Source organism: Pelophylax lessonae (genome assembly GCF_965119305.1).
Source record: "Pelophylax lessonae genome assembly, chromosome: 10".
NCBI lineage: Eukaryota > Metazoa > Chordata > Amphibia > Anura > Ranidae > Pelophylax > Pelophylax lessonae.
Window position 1 is genome coordinate 240,001,347 of NC_138777.1, and position 17,894 is coordinate 240,019,240.

At 44.1% G+C, this 17,894-nt stretch overlaps 1 protein-coding gene across 1 annotated transcript in view; it reads right to left on the minus strand.

Moving 5' to 3' along the window:
• The window catches only part of SPIRE2 (spire type actin nucleation factor 2), a 137,197-nt gene that overhangs the window by 19,491 nt on the left and 99,812 nt on the right, over positions 1-17,894 (minus strand). The window contains exons 8-10 of the mRNA XM_082270587.1: positions 14,114-14,277; positions 9,747-9,960; positions 7,167-7,282 (exon numbers count right to left, since the gene is read on the minus strand). Of these exons, the coding sequence (XP_082126713.1) occupies positions 7,167-7,282; positions 9,747-9,960; positions 14,114-14,277 (494 nt within the window). The remainder of the gene's footprint in view (positions 1-7,166; positions 7,283-9,746; positions 9,961-14,113; positions 14,278-17,894) is intronic.

A 17,894-nucleotide genomic window follows, 5' to 3' on the forward strand; every position in this document is an offset into this window, starting at 1 on the left:
TAACCCCAACATCAAACCCTATCCATTAACCCTAACATCAAACCCTAACATCTAACCCTAACCATTAACCCTAACATCAAACCCTAACATCAAACCCTAACATCAAACCCTAACATCTAACCCTAACATCAAACCCTAACCATTAACCCTAACATCAAACCCTAACATCAAACCCTAACCATTAACCCTAACATCAAACCCTAACATCAAACCCTAACATCTAACCCTAACCATTAACCCTAACATCTAACCCTAACATCTAACCCTAACATCTAACCCTAACCATTAACCCCAACATCAAACCCTAACATCAAACCCTAACCATTAACCCTAACATCAAACCCTAACATCAAACCCTAACATCAAACCCTAACCATTAACCCTAACATCAAACCCTAACATCAAACCCTAACATCTAACCCTAACCATTAACCCTAACATCAAACCCTAACATCTAACCCTAACATCTAACCCTAACATCTAACCCTAACCATTAACCCTAACATCAAACCCTAACATCAAACCCTAACATCAAACCCTAACATCTAACCCTAACCATTAACCCTAACATCAAACCCTAACATCTAACCCTAACATCAAACCCTAACATCAAACCCTAACATCAAACCCTAACATCAAACCCTAACATCAAACCCTAACATCTAACCCTAACCATTAACCCTAACATCAAACCCTAACATCTAACCCTAACCATTAACCCTAACATCAAACCCTAACCATTAACCCTAACATCAAACCCTAACATCAAACCCTAACATCAAACCCTAACATCAAACCCTAACCATTAACCCTAACATCTAACCCTAACCATTAACCCTAACCATTAACCCTAACCATTAACCCTAACATCTAACCCCAACATCAAACCCTAATCATTAACCCTAACATCAAACCCTAACATCTAACCCTAACCATTAACCCTTACATCTAACCCTAACCATTAACCCTAACATCTAACCATAACATCTAACCCTAACCATTAACCCCAACATCAAACCCTAACCATTAACCCTAACATCAAACCCTAACATCAAACCCTAACCATTAACCCTAACATCAAACCCTAACATCTAACCCTAACCATTAACCCTAACATCTAACCCTATCCATTAACCCTAACATCTAACCCTAACATCAAACCCTAACATCAAACCCTAACCATTAACCCTAACATCAAACCCTAACATCAAACCCTAACCATTAACCCTAACATCAAACCCTAACATCAAACCCTAACATCTAACCCTAACATCTAACCCTAACATCTAACCCTAACCATTAACCCCAACATCAAACCCTAACATCAAACCCTATCCATTAACCCTAACATCTAACCCTAACATCAAACCCTAACCATTAACCCTAACCATTAACCCTAACATCTAACCCTAACCTCTAACCCTAACATCTAACCCTAACCATTAACCCTAACATCTAACCCTAACCATTAACCCTAACATCTAACCCTAACCATTAACCCTAACATCAAACCCTAACATCAAACCCTAACCATTAACCCTAACATCAAACCCTAACATCAAACCCTAACATCAAACCCTAACATCAAACCCTAACATCAAACCCTAACCATTAACCCTAACATCAAACCCTAACATCTAACCCTAACCATTAACCCTAACATCAAACCCTAACATCAAACCCTAACCATTAACCCTAACATCTAACCCTAACCATTAACCCTAACATCAAACCCTAACCATTAACCCTAACCATTAACCCTAACATCTAACCCCAACATCAAACCCTAATCATTAACCCTAACATCAAACCCTAACATCTAACCCTAACCATTAACCCTAACATCAAACCCTAACATCAAACCCTAACATCAAACCCTAACATCAAACCCTAACCATTAACCCTAACATCAAACCCTAACATCAAACCCTAACATCAAACCCTAACATCAAACCCTAACCATTAACCCCAACATCAAACCCTAACATCAAACCCTAACCATTAACCCTAACATCAAACCCTAACCATTAACCCTAACATCAAACCCTAACATCAAACCCTAACATCTAACCCTATCCATTAACCCTAACATCTAACCCTAACCATTAACCCCAACATCAAACCCTAACATCAAACCCTAACCATTAACCCTAACATCAAACCCTAACCATTAACCCTAACATCAAACCCTAACATCTAACCCTATCCATTAACCCTAACATCTAACCCTAACATCTAACCCTAACATCAAACCCTAACCATTAACCCTAACATCAAACCCTAACATCAAACCCTAACATCTAACCCTAACATCAAACCCTAACATCTAACCCTAACATCTAACCCTATCCATTAACCCTAACATCAAACCCTAACATCAAACCCTAACATCAAACCCTAACATCAAACCCTAACCATTAACCCTAACATCAAACCCTAACATCAAACCCTAACATCTAACCCTAACATCTAACCCTAACATCTAACCCTAACCATTAACCCTAACATCTAACCCTAACCATTAACCCTAACATCTAACCCTAACATCTAACCCTATCCATTAACCCTAACATCTAACCCTAACATCAAACCCTAACATCAAACCCTAACATCAAACCCTAACCATTAACCCTAACATCAAACCCTAACATCAAACCCTAACCATTAACCCTAACATCAAACCCTAACCATTAACCCTAATCATTAACCCTAACATCTAACCCTAACCATTAACCCTAACATCTAACCCTAACCATTAACCCTAACATCAAACCCTAACCATTAACCCTAACCATTAACCCCAACATCAAACCCTAACCATTAACCCTATCAAACCCTAACATCTAACCCTATCCATTAACCCTAACATCAAACCCTAACCATTAACCCTAACCATTAACCCTAACATCTAACCCTAACCATTAACCCTAACATCAAACCCTAACCATTAACCCTAACATCAAACCTAACATCAAACCCTAACCATTAACCCTAACATCTAACCCTAACATCTAACCCTAACATCTAACCCTAACCATTAACCCTAACATCTAACCCTAACATCTAACCCTAACCATTAACCCTAACATCTAACCCTAACATCTAACCCTAACATCTAACCCTAACCATTAACCCTTACATCAAACCCTAACCATTAACCCTAACATCTAACCCTAACATCAAACCCTAACATCAAACCCTAACCATTAACCCTAACATCAAACCCTAACCATTAACCCTAATCATTAACCCTAACATCTAACCCTAACCATTAACCCTAACATCAAACCCTAACCATTAACCCTAACCATTAACCCTAACATCTAACCCTAACATCTAACCCTAACATCAAACCCTAACATCAAACCCTAACCATTAACCCTAACATCTAACCCTAACATATAACCCTAACATCAAACCCTAACCATTAACCCTAACCATTAACCCTAACATCTAACCCTAACATCTAACCCTAACATCTAACCCTAACCATTAACCCTAACATCAAACCCTAACCATTAACCCTAACCATTAACCCTAACCATTAACCCTAACCATTAACCCTAACATCTAACCCTAACATCTAACCCTAACATCTAACCCTAACATCAAACCCTAACATCAAACCCTAACCATTAACCCTAACATCTAACCCTATCCATTAACCCTAACATCTAACCCTAACATCTAACCCTAACCATTAACCCTAACCATTAACCCTAACATCTAACCCTAACATCAAACCCTAACATCTAACCCTAACCATTAACCCTAACATCTAACCCTAACATCTAACCCTAACATCTAACCCTAACATCAAACCCTAACCATTAACCCTAACATCAAACCCTAACATCTAACCCTAACCATTAACCCTTACATCTAACCCTAACCATTAACCCTAACGTCCCCGACCCTTTCCAAAAATCACACAAATGTAACCTAGATCCATAGGAGATCGTAGTAAATGGACTGCAGTGCATTTCTGCAAAACGCTTTGGTGTGAACCGGAGGGGTAAAGCCCCCCCCCCCCTAAACTAAACCTAACCCCTTCTAATTACTTAATCCCCCCCACCCCCCTTATCCCCCCTTATCCCCCCCACCCCCCTTATCCCCAGACTGCACAAATAATGCTGTAACTCTCCTCCTCCTCCACAAACAACTGGAACGCCAGGAGAAAAAAAACTGCAATGTAAGAATAAATTATCACTAATACTGTGCGGCTGGTGCTGCGTTCCCTATAACTGTCACTTCCCATGTACTCCCTAGAACTGTCACTTCCCATGTACTCCTAGAACTGTCACTTCCCATGTACTCCTAGAACTGTCACTTCCCATGTACTCCTAGAACTGTCACTTCCCATGTACTCCTAGAACTGTCACTTCCCATGTACTCCCTATAACTGTTACTTCCCATGTACTCCTAGAACTGTCACTTCCCATGTACTCCTAGAACTGTCACTTCCCATGTACTCCTAGAACTGTCACTTCCCATGTACTCCTAGAACTGTTACTTCCCATGTACTCCTAGAACTGTCACTTCCCATGTACTCCTAGAACTGTTACTTCCCATGTACTCCCTATAACTGTCACTTCCCATGTACTCCTAGAACTGTCACTTCCCATGTACTCCCTAGAACTGTCACTTCCCATGTACTCCTAGAACTGTCACTTCCCATGTACTCCCTAGAACTGTCACTTCCCATGTACTCCTAGAACTGTCACTTCCCATGTACTCCTAGAACTGTCACTTCCCATGTACTCCTAGAACTGTCACTTCCCATGTACTCCTAGAACTGTTACTTCCCATGTACTCCTAGAACTGTTACTTCCCATGTACTCCCTATAACTGTCACTTCCCATGTACTCCTAGAACTGTCACTTCCCATGTACTCCCTAGAACTGTCACTTCCCATGTACTCCTAGAACTGTCACTTCCCATGTACTCCTAGAACTGTCACTTCCCATGTACTCCTAGAACTGTCACTTCCCATGTACTCCTAGAACTGTTACTTCCCATGTACTCCTAGAACTGTTACTTCCCATGTACTCCCTATAACTGTTACTTCCCATGTACTCCTAGAACTGTTACTTCCCATGTACTCCTAGAACTGTTACTTCCCATGTACTCCTAGAACTGTCACTTCCCATGTACTCCCTATAACTGTTACTTCCCATGTACTCCTAGAACTGTTACTTCCCATGTACTCCTAGAACTGTTACTTCCCATGTACTCCTAGAACTGTCACTTCCCATGTACTCCCTATAACTGTTACTTGCCATGTACTCCTAGAACTGTCACTTCCCATGTACTCCTAGAACTGTCACTTCCCATGTACTCCTAGAACTGTCACTTCCCATGTACTCCTAGAACTGTTACTTCCCATGTACTCCCTATAACTGTTACTTCCCATGTACTCCTAGAACTGTCACTTCCCATGTACTCCTAGAACTGTCACTTCCCATGTACTCCTAGAACTGTCACTTCCCATGTACTCCTAGAACTGTTACTTCCCATGTACTCCTAGAACTGTCACTTCCCATGTACTCCTAGAACTGTTACTTCCCATGTACTCCCTATAACTGTCACTTCCCATGTACTCCTAGAACTGTCACTTCCCATGTACTCCCTAGAACTGTCACTTCCCATGTACTCCTAGAACTGTCACTTCCCATGTACTCCCTAGAACTGTCACTTCCCATGTACTCCTAGAACTGTCACTTCCCATGTACTCCTAGAACTGTCACTTCCCATGTACTCCTAGAACTGTCACTTCCCATGTACTCCTAGAACTGTTACTTCCCATGTACTCCTAGAACTGTTACTTCCCATGTACTCCCTATAACTGTCACTTCCCATGTACTCCTAGAACTGTCACTTCCCATGTACTCCCTAGAACTGTCACTTCCCATGTACTCCTAGAACTGTCACTTCCCATGTACTCCTAGAACTGTCACTTCCCATGTACTCCTAGAACTGTCACTTCCCATGTACTCCTAGAACTGTTACTTCCCATGTACTCCTAGAACTGTTACTTCCCATGTACTCCCTATAACTGTTACTTCCCATGTACTCCTAGAACTGTTACTTCCCATGTACTCCTAGAACTGTTACTTCCCATGTACTCCTAGAACTGTCACTTCCCATGTACTCCCTATAACTGTTACTTCCCATGTACTCCTAGAACTGTTACTTCCCATGTACTCCTAGAACTGTTACTTCCCATGTACTCCTAGAACTGTCACTTCCCATGTACTCCCTATAACTGTTACTTGCCATGTACTCCTAGAACTGTCACTTCCCATGTACTCCTAGAACTGTCACTTCCCATGTACTCCTAGAACTGTCACTTCCCATGTACTCCTAGAACTGTTACTTCCCATGTACTCCTAGAACTGTCACTTCCCATGTACTCCTAGAACTGTCACTTCCCATGTACTCCTAGAACTGTCACTTCCCATGTACTCCTAGAACTGTTACTTCCCATGTACTCCTATAACTGTTACTTCCCATGTACTCCTAGAACTGTCACTTCCCATGTACTCCTAGAACTGTCACTTCCCATGTACTCCTAGAACGGTTACTTCCCATGTACTCCTAGAACGGTTACTTCCCATGTACTCCTAGAACTGTTACTTCCCATGTACTCCCTATAACTATTATTTCCCATGTACTCCCTATAACTGTTACTTCCCATGTACTCCTAGAACTGTCACTTCCCATGTACTCCTGTACAACTTACACATTGAACATCTGGCACTGAATCTTACAGCTCTAGCTGGAGTACAGTTCTCATACCAGGTCACTCCCTCCCCTCCTCCAATCACAGAATGCCTTGTTTTCAGTGAAAAGAATACAAGGCATTTTGTGACTGGAGGAGGGGTGGCTGCACATCACGATCTCCCCTTCTCCAATCACCGAAGGCCTTGTATTCAGTGAAAAGAATACAAGACTTTTTATGAATGGAGGGGATGGAGAGAGAGTGTGACGACTTGCTGGTGATTTGCAGTGCTGGATGTTCGATGCATTCTGTAGTGTAAGGGAGTGATGAAGGGAACAGTTTTAGTGAACAGAGCGGCAGCCATACACGAGGCACACATCAATGCTGGCGATTTATTCCTTCATTGCAGATGTCAAACATTTCAGCTTTATTGGTAAATTCTTACCAGCCAGCGGTGTTTGTTGTCTGCGCCGGAGTCGGGTTCGGTCTTCTCTTGCACAGAGCTGAGTGCACTGCGGCTGGGTGACGGCGTCCCACAACTGCCGCATCTCGAGTAACTCACTGCGGACAAAAACACGAGGGTTCAAGTTTTTACTTATCCTTTTTATTAACTTGTATTATCAAATTCAGCACAACGCAAAATCATTGCTGCAAAAATGTCCAGAAACACTAAAAGGTGCATTTACAGTGCCTTGCGAAAGTATTCACCCCCTTGAACTTTTCGACCTTTTGCCACATTTCAGGCTTCAAACATAAAGATATAAAACTGTAATTTTTTGTGAAGAAACAACAACAAGTGGGACACAATCATGAAGTGGAACAAAATTTATTGGATATTTCAAACTTTAACAAATAAAAAACTGAAAAATTGGGCGTGCAAAATTATTCAGCCCCCTTAAGTTAATACTTTGTAGCGCCACCTTTTGCTGCGATTACAGCTGTAAGTCGCTGTGGGTATGTCTCTATCAGTTTTGCACATCGAGAGACTGAAATTTTTGCCCATTCCTCCTTGCAAAACAGCTCGAGCTCAGTGAGGTTGGATGGAGAGCGTTTGTGAACAGCAGTTTTCAGTTCTTTCCACAGATTCTCAATTGGATTCAGGTCTGGGCTTTGACTTGGCCATTCTAACACCTGGATATGTTTATTTGTGAACCATTCCATTGTAGATTTTGCTTTATGTTTTGGATCATTGTCTTGTTGGAAGACAAATCTCCGTCCCAGTCTCAGGTCTTTTGCAGACTCCATCAGGTTTTCTTCCAGAATGGTCCTGTATTTGGCTCCATCCATCTTCCCATCAATTTTAACCATCTTCCCTGTCCCTGCTGAAGAAAAGCAGCCCAAACCATGATGCTGCCACCACCATGTTTCACAGTGGGGATGGTGTGTTCAGGGTGATGAGCGGTGTTGCTTTTACACCAAACATAACGTTTTACATTGTTGCCAAAAAGTTTGATTTTGGTTTCATCTGAGCAGAGCCCCTTCTTCCACATGTTTGGTGTCTCCCAGGTGGCTTGTGGCAAACTTTAAACGACACTTTTTATGGATATCTTTAAGAAATGGCTTTCTTCTTGCCACTCTTCCATAAAGGCCAGATTTGTGCAGTATACGACTGATTGTTGTCCTATGGACAGAGTCTCCCACCTCAGCTGTAGATCTCTGCAGTTCATCCAGAGTGATCATGGGCCTCTTGGCTGCATCTCTGATCAGTCTTCTCCTTGTATGAGCTGAAAGTTTAGAGGGACGGCCAGGTCTTCGTAGATTTGCAGTGGTCTGATACTCCTTCCATTTCAATATTATCGCTTGCACAGTGCTCCTTGGGATGTTTATAGCTTGGGAAATCTTTTTGTATCCAAATCCGGCTTTAAACTTCTTCACAACAGTATCTCGGACCTGCCTGGTGTGTTCCTTGTTCTTCATGATGCTCTCTGCACTTTAAACGGACCTCTGAGACTATCACAGTGCAGGTGCATTTATACGGAGACTTGATTACACACAGGTGGATTCTATTTATCATCATTAGTCATTTAGGTCAACATTGGATCATTCAGAGATCCTCACTGAACTTCTGGAGAGAGTTTGCTTTATGTTTGAAGCCTGAAATGTGGCAAAAGGTCGCAAAGTTCAAGGGGGCCGAATACTTTTGCAAGGCATTGTATACAAAAAAAACAAAAAAACACACTGCCAAGCTTTTCATTCCGTGCGAATAACGGTAAAAAATGTTACTGGGCCATTTTCTCCCCGGGTTGAATGTTATTCTTCACTAAACTAGTTTGAATTGGTTACATGCCACAATATGGCCACTAGATGGAGCTGATGATCATAAAAAAAGATTTACTTAGCTACCATAATCACCAGCTCCATCTAGTGGCCATAATGCAGTATTTTCCTGATTATCTCTATTCTGTATGAAGAATGACAGCACATGCGCACCCCTTGCAAACTGCTTTTACTCACATGACAGAGGCAGGTCCTAATGCTTCTATTGGTGGAGGCACAGGCACTGTCCCTACATCACCCTGGGGTCCTCCTCCAGGGGCTACATGGGTCCCTGCAAGCAACAGAGCCACCCTTACAATTTGCTCCAGGGCTTAGTAAAGGAGGGGGAGCTCTGTTACCTTCCATCATCCAATCAAGTGCAAGCAAAATGCTGTTTTTTTTATCTTCCTTGCACGTGATTGGGTATTCTTTGCAAAGTGAAGCTTTCCCTCATTTATTAAACTCTGGCGCAAATGCCCTTACAGAGTGTACAGTCTATTTGCCCTCAGTAAATCCCCCCCGATGCTCCACGTGCTCCCAGAGTGCACAGTCTATTTGCCTTCAGTATATCCCCCCCCCCCCCCCCCCCTCAGACTCGCCATGTGAGAAGCAGCAGTAAAGCACAAGCATTGTGCAGCATTACAGGGCAGGAGGCGGAGCCTGAGGATGGAATACAATTATAATCACCGTTTCATACACTTGGATATCATTGGTTTTAAAGTAACAAAAAAGTCTGAGTATCAGCAGAGGGGAAGCTCAGAGCACTTACAGAAACTTCGATTGGCTCCGTGTGTGAAGTTCATGCTCCCCGATCGCTGTCGTGTCTCGGATTCCTGCGGCTCCGGAGGCGCTCTCTGTGGAGCTTTGTGTCCCATCTCACACTGCAGCTGTGCCAGGTCCTGCTCAGAGAAGGAGCGGTCACGTTTAAGAGGCAACGGGGCGCTAATTACCCTCCGCAGCTCAGAGTTGGGGGAATCGTCCTCCTAGAAGAGAAGACCAGGATTGCTGCATTGAGCCGCCTGCTTCCATCACAACATTCACTGCAACCACTCATTGAGTATCATGATTAGCAAAACTCCGCCCATTCACAGCACCGGCGGGAAACGCCTTTAATAATGAATTCCAGGTCTGACACTTTATACACTATTATATTAATCCCGCCTGGAGAGGAGAGAAAAGAAAAGAAAGAGGAGAGAAAATAAAAAGAGGAAAGAAAAGAAAAAGGAGAGGAGAGAAAAGAGAAGAGATGACAGAGAGGGGGAAAAAAAAAAAGAGGAGAGTGAAGAAAAAAAAATAGGGGGAAAAAAAGAGAAGAATAAAGAAGAGAGAGAAAAAAGGAGAGAGAATAAAGAGAAGAGAGAAAAAAAAAAAAGAAGAAGAAGAGAAGAATGCATCATGCATGTGTTACATATTTCTATTTTTATTGTTCCTCTGGGACCCCCCGGTCATCTCTGTTGCAGACGGTTATTCTGCGGATCTCTACAAGCTTCCAGGTCCTGTGACAAGCGGCTGCTGTGCTGCACTGTGCACACAGGAGGTGTACCAATCAAGGAACCCCTTGGATTTTCTCAATGAATGCAAAGTGTTCGCTGATTGGATGAGATGGAGATTGTGATGCCACTGCCCCAACACATCCAATCAGAAAACACTATGAATTCATTGAGAAAATCCAAGGGGTGTCACAGTCAGAGTTGCCACACTTCTATTCATCAATAGGGATGATCGAACGGTTCGGGTCGACCATCGGTTCGACCCGAACATTGGCTGTTCGAAATTCGGCCAAATTCCTAGAGGATGCTAGGAATGTGATTGGAGTGACTAGGGGGTCCAGAGGCCAATCATTAGTGAATACGCCCCCCAGTATATAAGATAGCCCCGCCAAATTCCTAGCATTGTAATACAGGGATGTGGAAGAGAGTGGAAGCAGTTCTGTTACTTCTGCTTCAAAAGTGTCATTTAGCAATTATTAGTGTGAGGAAAGGGATATCTAGTGTAGTTAGGCTGCTATTTTCCACTTTAGTTAGATTCAAAAATCTAGTTTCTGTAGGGAAAGTGTTAAGTGCCAGGGTGACCGTAGTGTAGTGTAGGGTTAACTGACTCTGACTGCTATGCCATGTCAGGGTGACCGCCATAGAAACAAGTTTGTTTCTATTAGAATTGCAATAGAACATGATAGTGGCTTCGCCCCTGTGACACTCAGCTTTTTGTTGCAGGCGTTTTATTGGGCTTTTTTGTGGACGTGTTTGGAAGCAGGCATTACATCAGAACTTCTGTGTAGGGGTATATATACACACACACACACGTATGTATATATACACATATATAGGTGTAAAAGTAGCAGAACCCTATGCTAGCGCTAATGAAATAATTAACAGCCATATGGCTTCGCTCCTATCACACCTATATGTGTGTATGTGTATAAATACATATAAGTGTGTGTATATATATACCCCTATACACAAGTTCTGATGTTATACCTGCCTCCAAAGACGCCCAAAAAAAACGCCTGCGACAACACATGTGGGCGTTTTTATTGCAGGCGTTTTTTTTGGTCATTTTTTGGGCGTCTTTGGAGGCAGGCATGACATCTGAACTTCTGTATAGGGGTATATATGTACACACACTTATATGTATTTATACACATACACACATATAGGTGTGATAGGAGCGAAGCCATATGGCTGTTAATTATTTCATTAGCGCTAGCATAGGGTTCTGCTACTTTCACACCTATATATGTGTAGCTGTATATATACATACATGTGTGTGTGTATATATACCCCTACACAGAAGTTCAGATGTTATGCCTGCCTCCAAAGACGCCCAAAAAAACGCCTGCTACAAAAACGCCCAGGTGTGTTGTTGCAGGTGTTTTTTTTGGGCATTTTTTGGGCATCTTTGGAGGCAGGTATAACATCAGAACTTGTGTATAGGGTTATATATACACATACACTTATATGTATTTATATACATACACACATATAGGTGTGATAGGAGCGAAGTCCTATGCCTGTTAATTATTACATTAGCGCTGGCATAGGGTTCTGCTACTTTCACACCTATATATGTGTATGTATACATACATACATACATACATACATGTGTGTTTATACATACCCCTACACAGAAGTTCTGATGTCATGCCTGCCTCCAAACACGTCCACAAAAAAGCCCAATAAAACGCCTGCAACAAAAAGCCGGGTGTCACAGGGGCGAAGCCACCATCCTGTTCTATTGCAATTCTAATAGAAACTATCTTTTTTTCTGGTTCTGGACATGCTACAGAGCTGAAACTTCACAGGTACATATTTAGACCCCCCAGACACTAAATCCAAAGAAATCTCATTTTTTTTTTTTTTTTTTTCAATAATTGGCTCTCTATCAAAAATGACAATTTTTAATAACTTTTTTTTGTGTGATTAATAGTCCCTGGGGCATGACCCAGAACCCTAGGCACTTTTTAGGGGCATCAAAATGGTGTTATTTGATTACCGAAGTTCGGGTCCCATTGATTTCAAAGGGGTTCTGAAATCCGGGCCGAACTTTCGGGAAGTTCCGGTGTACTGGTCATCCCTATTCATCAACTACGGGCCAAGCAGGGACAACCCCTCAAGGATCAATATGCGTCCACTGAGGCCATCTAGGTATTGAAGACCGGCATCCACATTTGTCCTCTCCAAAGAATTGCAAGGGAATTGTGATGCCAAAATGTGGATGCCGGTCTTCAATACTTAGGGGGCCTCATGTTGATCCTCGGGGGGGGGGGGGGTGTCCTGGCTTGGCCCGCAGTTGATGAATGGAAGTATGGCAACTCTGACTGTGGTTTGTAATATACGGCTGGATTAGTTGGTCCTTAGCACAACATACAGTATACGGTATATCCTCATTCCCCCCTGACGAAGGCGTTCTCTCTGAATCGTCGGTCTTTCCTGGTTTAACATTGATGGAGATAAAGTTGAGTATCATGGAAGACCATAATGGTAACCATGGACAACGGGGTATCCTGTGAAGCCCATCATGTTGGGTTGTATACAAATACCGGCTGTGTTGTATTTTTATAAACATATTTTATCTTTTTTGTACTTTAATAAAGATTGGAACATATTTCCCCTGGGGGGGGGGGGGGGATAAATGTTGTTGCCAATCCATCCCTTATATATCAATCTTATCTCAATCCTTGTTCTAGATCAGTGCTCTGCAAACTGCAGCCCTGGGGCTGGATGCGGCCCTTTGCTTGTTTTTACCTGGCCCTCGAGGCACTATTCCTCCCACTGACACCAATGATGGGGCACTATTCCTCCCACTGACACCAATGATGGGGCACTATTCCTCCCACTGACACCAATGATGGGGCACTATTCCTCCCACTGACACCAATGATGGGGCACTATTCCTCCCACTGACACCAATGATGGGGCACTGTTCCTCCCACTATCACCAATGATGGGGCACTGTTCCTCCCACTGACACCAATGATGGGACACTATTCCTCCCACTGACACCAATGATGGGGCACTATTCCTCCCACTGACACCAATGATGGGGCACTATTCTCCCCACTGACACCAATGATGGGACACTATTCCTCTCACTGACACCAATGATGGGGCACTATTCCTCCCACTGACACCAATGATGGGGCACTATTCCTCCCACTGACACCAATGATGGGACACTATTCATCCCACTGACACCAATGATGGGGCACTATTCCTCCCACTGGCACCAATGATGGGGCACTATTCCTCCCACTGGCACCAATGATGGGGCACTATTCCTTCCACTGACACCAACTATTTCACCCCCTAAATACCAAACATTGTTTACATCCACTGGACACTGTCCGGCCCCCTTAAAGTCTGAAGGACAGTAAACTGGCCCTTTCCTTAGACATTTGGAGACCCCGGCTCTAAATTATTGAATCAGAATTCACTGAACCCCCCTCAGCCAATGTGGTTCTCTTATGACAGCTGATCATCAATACAAACCAAGATTTCCTCAATGTCATCCCCATAATCCTTCATTTGTTCTCCCACATGGAGAATCAGAACCCCCAACCCTGGAGGAGGGGCAATCACCTGACCGGCCACTTCCATGCTTTCCCTGTCCTGCAACAACCATCGATTTGTAACTCACCTCAGACAAATTCATCTCTTCCATCTCCGCCAGTGTGGGGGCTTTTAGGAGAACACGAGGACGTGGCCGGGGGGCTGCCGGATCCGGATTGGAAAGGTTAATGCAGGACGTTGACTTCTTGTCACTGGAACACGCATCCACGATACATGGAAGAGACCCAAAGCCTAAGAAGATGAAGATTACAGCAGAGTGTTAGAGTAAAGGCAACTAAACATGGCATCCAATCAGCAGAACGGAACTTCCTGAAGAATGAATCTGAGATTATTCTATTCATATATAATAAAGAGTTTTGGCTTGTCTGAAGGTTCTTCAGAACAAGGAACTAATAATCCACATGGGATTTACTTTGCTTCTGAGATGCTTTTCCCACCCGCCAACATGAATGTAAAAGAAAATTGAAGCAGCTTTGATGCAGAAAGAGAAGCGGCTCCTTCATTAGACCCCCACCCCATCCCACTCAATCTTATGACTTCTAAAGGGTTCTAGACCCCCAACCAACCATGACTTCAAATAAGTTCTAGACTCCAACCCCATCATGACTTCTTTTTTTTTTTTTAAAACAGTGAGGTTTATTGAAATTTTTGGTACAATACAAAAATAAACCGTGCATTGAAACTGCAATCAGGTTCATAACACATTGGGGTACAAAAATACAAATATACAAAATGATCATCACCGAGAAACAGAACAGACATAGTAAAAACAAAGCAGTAGTCAGTGGCTCTCCGTCGATCCAACACTCGAACAGAAAATATTGATTTACCAGGGGCGGCCAACATAAAGTAGTTACCCACTGCATTACCGAGCCGTATCAGGGCACTGCACCCATTTGTCCCAAATCTTGTTGAACTTCTGAGGGCACCCCCTATGTTTATATAAAAGTTTATGAAATGGGATGACACTATTAACCTCCTTAATCCACAAACCTAGAGTAGGAGGAGTAGGTCTCATCCACCTCCTGGCTATCAGTTTACGTACTATAAACAAAGTTTCCTGAAGAAATATGACAGTGGATTTGGGCATCTCTCCATCTGGGTAAACCCCCAGGAGACACTCCTTAGGGGAGAGTTGCAGAGGAGACCCCATCTTGTCATGGAGGAATGTGACTACTTGTTGCCATAGAGTCTGTAATTGGGGACAGCTCCACAAGAGATGAAAGAAGGAGGCGTCAGGGTCTCCACACATAGGACAAGAAGGGACCAAGTCAGGGTGATATTTGGACAGCCTAAGTGGGGTGAGATAAGCCTGGTGTATTATAAAGGTCTGAGTTAGGCGATCCGACAGTTTTGGCGACACTCTGCGGCACGTCTCCAGGGCATCCTCCCATTCCTCATCCTCCATGGCCCCCACACTGCGCTCCCAGCGGGTCTTAAGTGCAAAAGCCAAGGTGGTCGAGGAAGGTGTGTGAAGTTCAGAGTAGAACATGGAAATAAGGTGACTGGGTGCTGTACTTTTAACAATCTCAAGGGTGGTAACCGATTCTAGCTCAGGAGGGCCATCAGGGAATTGAGATCTATAGGCATGGGAGAGCTGTAAGTATCTGTAGTGCATGGGGCCCTGGATCGCAAACTGATCCTGCAAGGCCTCGTAAGACCGCAGACCAGTGGTCGTGGAGATATGGCTAAGGAGAAGAATACCCCTCCCGCTCCATAGCGACAGGTCAGGAATGGAAAGGAACTCGCGTAATGCGCTATTATGCCACAGAGGGGTGAATGTGTGAAATGGAGGGCACCGAAGCCTGGACGCTACCACCTCCCAGATCCGACAATAGTGGTATAGAAGAGATCTGGGGCACAAGGGCTCCGGCGAGCCCCTGACACCCCTAAGGATAACTAGGAGGGGGTCCCCGAGGGGATGAGCCCACCCAGGGCAGAGCAGGGTCAAAAAGCGTTCTCTATCCGTTTTATCTATGTGAAAGAACTGGGACAACTGAGCTGCCAGATAGTACAGATTAAAATCCGGCAGGGCCAATCCCCCTAGGTTTGTAGGATTCTTGAGTTTGCGCCAGGAGATCTTGTGCCGGTCAGCACCCCAAACAAAGGCCATGAGGAGTGATTCCATCTGCTTAAACAGCTTGAGTGGCAGGTAAATAGGAGAGTGCCATACAACATAAAGTATTTTGGGAAGGAGAATCATTTTAATTAAATTGACTCTACCCATCACTCCCAGAGGTAATTTGGACCATACTTGAATTTTAGCCTTAAGCAGAGGGAACAGGGGTTGAACGTTATCCGGGACATAATCTGCTGAGTTAGCTGTCACTTGAATCCCCAAGTATTTAATGCGGGATACACATTGTAGGGCCGGGTTTGCGGGGGCGATTGCCTGTGGGCTCTCGTCAAGCGGGAGAATTTGTGACTTATCCCAGTTTATTTGAAAACCGGAGAATCGTCCATACCGTTCAATTAAAGAAAGGGCCGTGAGTAGGGATTCCCGAGAGTCCTCCAAATATAACAAAGTGTCATCTGCATACATGCTGATCTTCTCCTCCAACGGTCCCTTACGTAGGCCTCGAATCCCGGGATGTGCTCTAATGGCCATCGCCAGAGGCTCCGCGGCCAGGGCATACAGCAGGGGGGAGAGGGGGCACCCCTGTCGAGTGCCACGGGATAAAGGGAAGGCGGTCGACTGCCAGCCATTTGCCAGGACCCTAGCTACCGGGGCGCTATATAGAAGTTTGACCCACTTAATAAAATTAGGTCCAAAGCCGTACCGGTCCAGACAGGTCCACAGAAACGGCCACTCTACCGAGTCAAATGCTTTAGCCGTGTCCAATGAGACCACCACCCTGCCACCCATTCCGTCGTGCTGTGCCTGGAGATTCATGAATAACCGGCGAAGGTTAAATGAGGTGTTCCTCCCAGGCATGAACCCGGCCTGGTCCGAGTGTATGAGTGAGAGGATCACCTTGTTAAGACGGAGGGATAAAATTTTCGCAAGGATTTTAGTGTCTACTGGGAGCAAAGAGATGGGACGGTAAGACTCTGGGGCGTGTACATCCTTGCCCGGCTTGGGAATGAGCACAATTAGCGCCTCCCGCATGGAAGGGGGTAGGGTTGCATCTTTGAATAGAGATTGAAACAAAGCCAATAATTTAGGAGAAAGGAGTTCCGAATATTGGGAGAAAAATTCAATCGGGAGACCGTCTAGGCCGGGGGCCTTAGATCTAGGGAACTTGGACACGGCTGCTGCAATCTCTTCCACAGAGATGGGTGCCTCGAGGGTCGCCAACTGGTCGGGTGTCAAAGTGGGAAAGTCAATAGAGTCCAAAAAGTCATGCATGTCAGTGCAGTCAGCGGGAGCCCTAGAGGTGTAAAGAGTACTAAAAAATGAGCGGAAACGCTGTGTCACCGCAGCAGGATCAGCGATCTCATCACCCAGGTCATCCTTCAAAGTAATAACTACCGGGGGCCTATCCTCACAATGAACTAAGTATGCGAGGAGTTTCCCCGCCCGCTCACCATGTGCAAACAGATTCTGCTTCTGAAAAAACATCTTAGATTTCGCCCTCTCGTAGTCAAGTTGGGAAAGGACTTTAGAGGTCAATTTATACTGAGATTCATGTGCCGGAGTCGGGTCCCCCATAAAGGCCTGTTCAGCTTCAATTAGATTTGTCGTTGCCCTGGAGATCTCCTCGGCAGCCCGCGCTCTAACAGCCTTGATTTTGGAAATCATAGTGGATCTGGCGAACAATTTAAACGCCTCCCATACCGCAGCCGGGGAGGCAGTGCCCTCATTGTCAGAGAAGAATTGTGTCCAGGTCCCCTCAATGTCGTTCCCA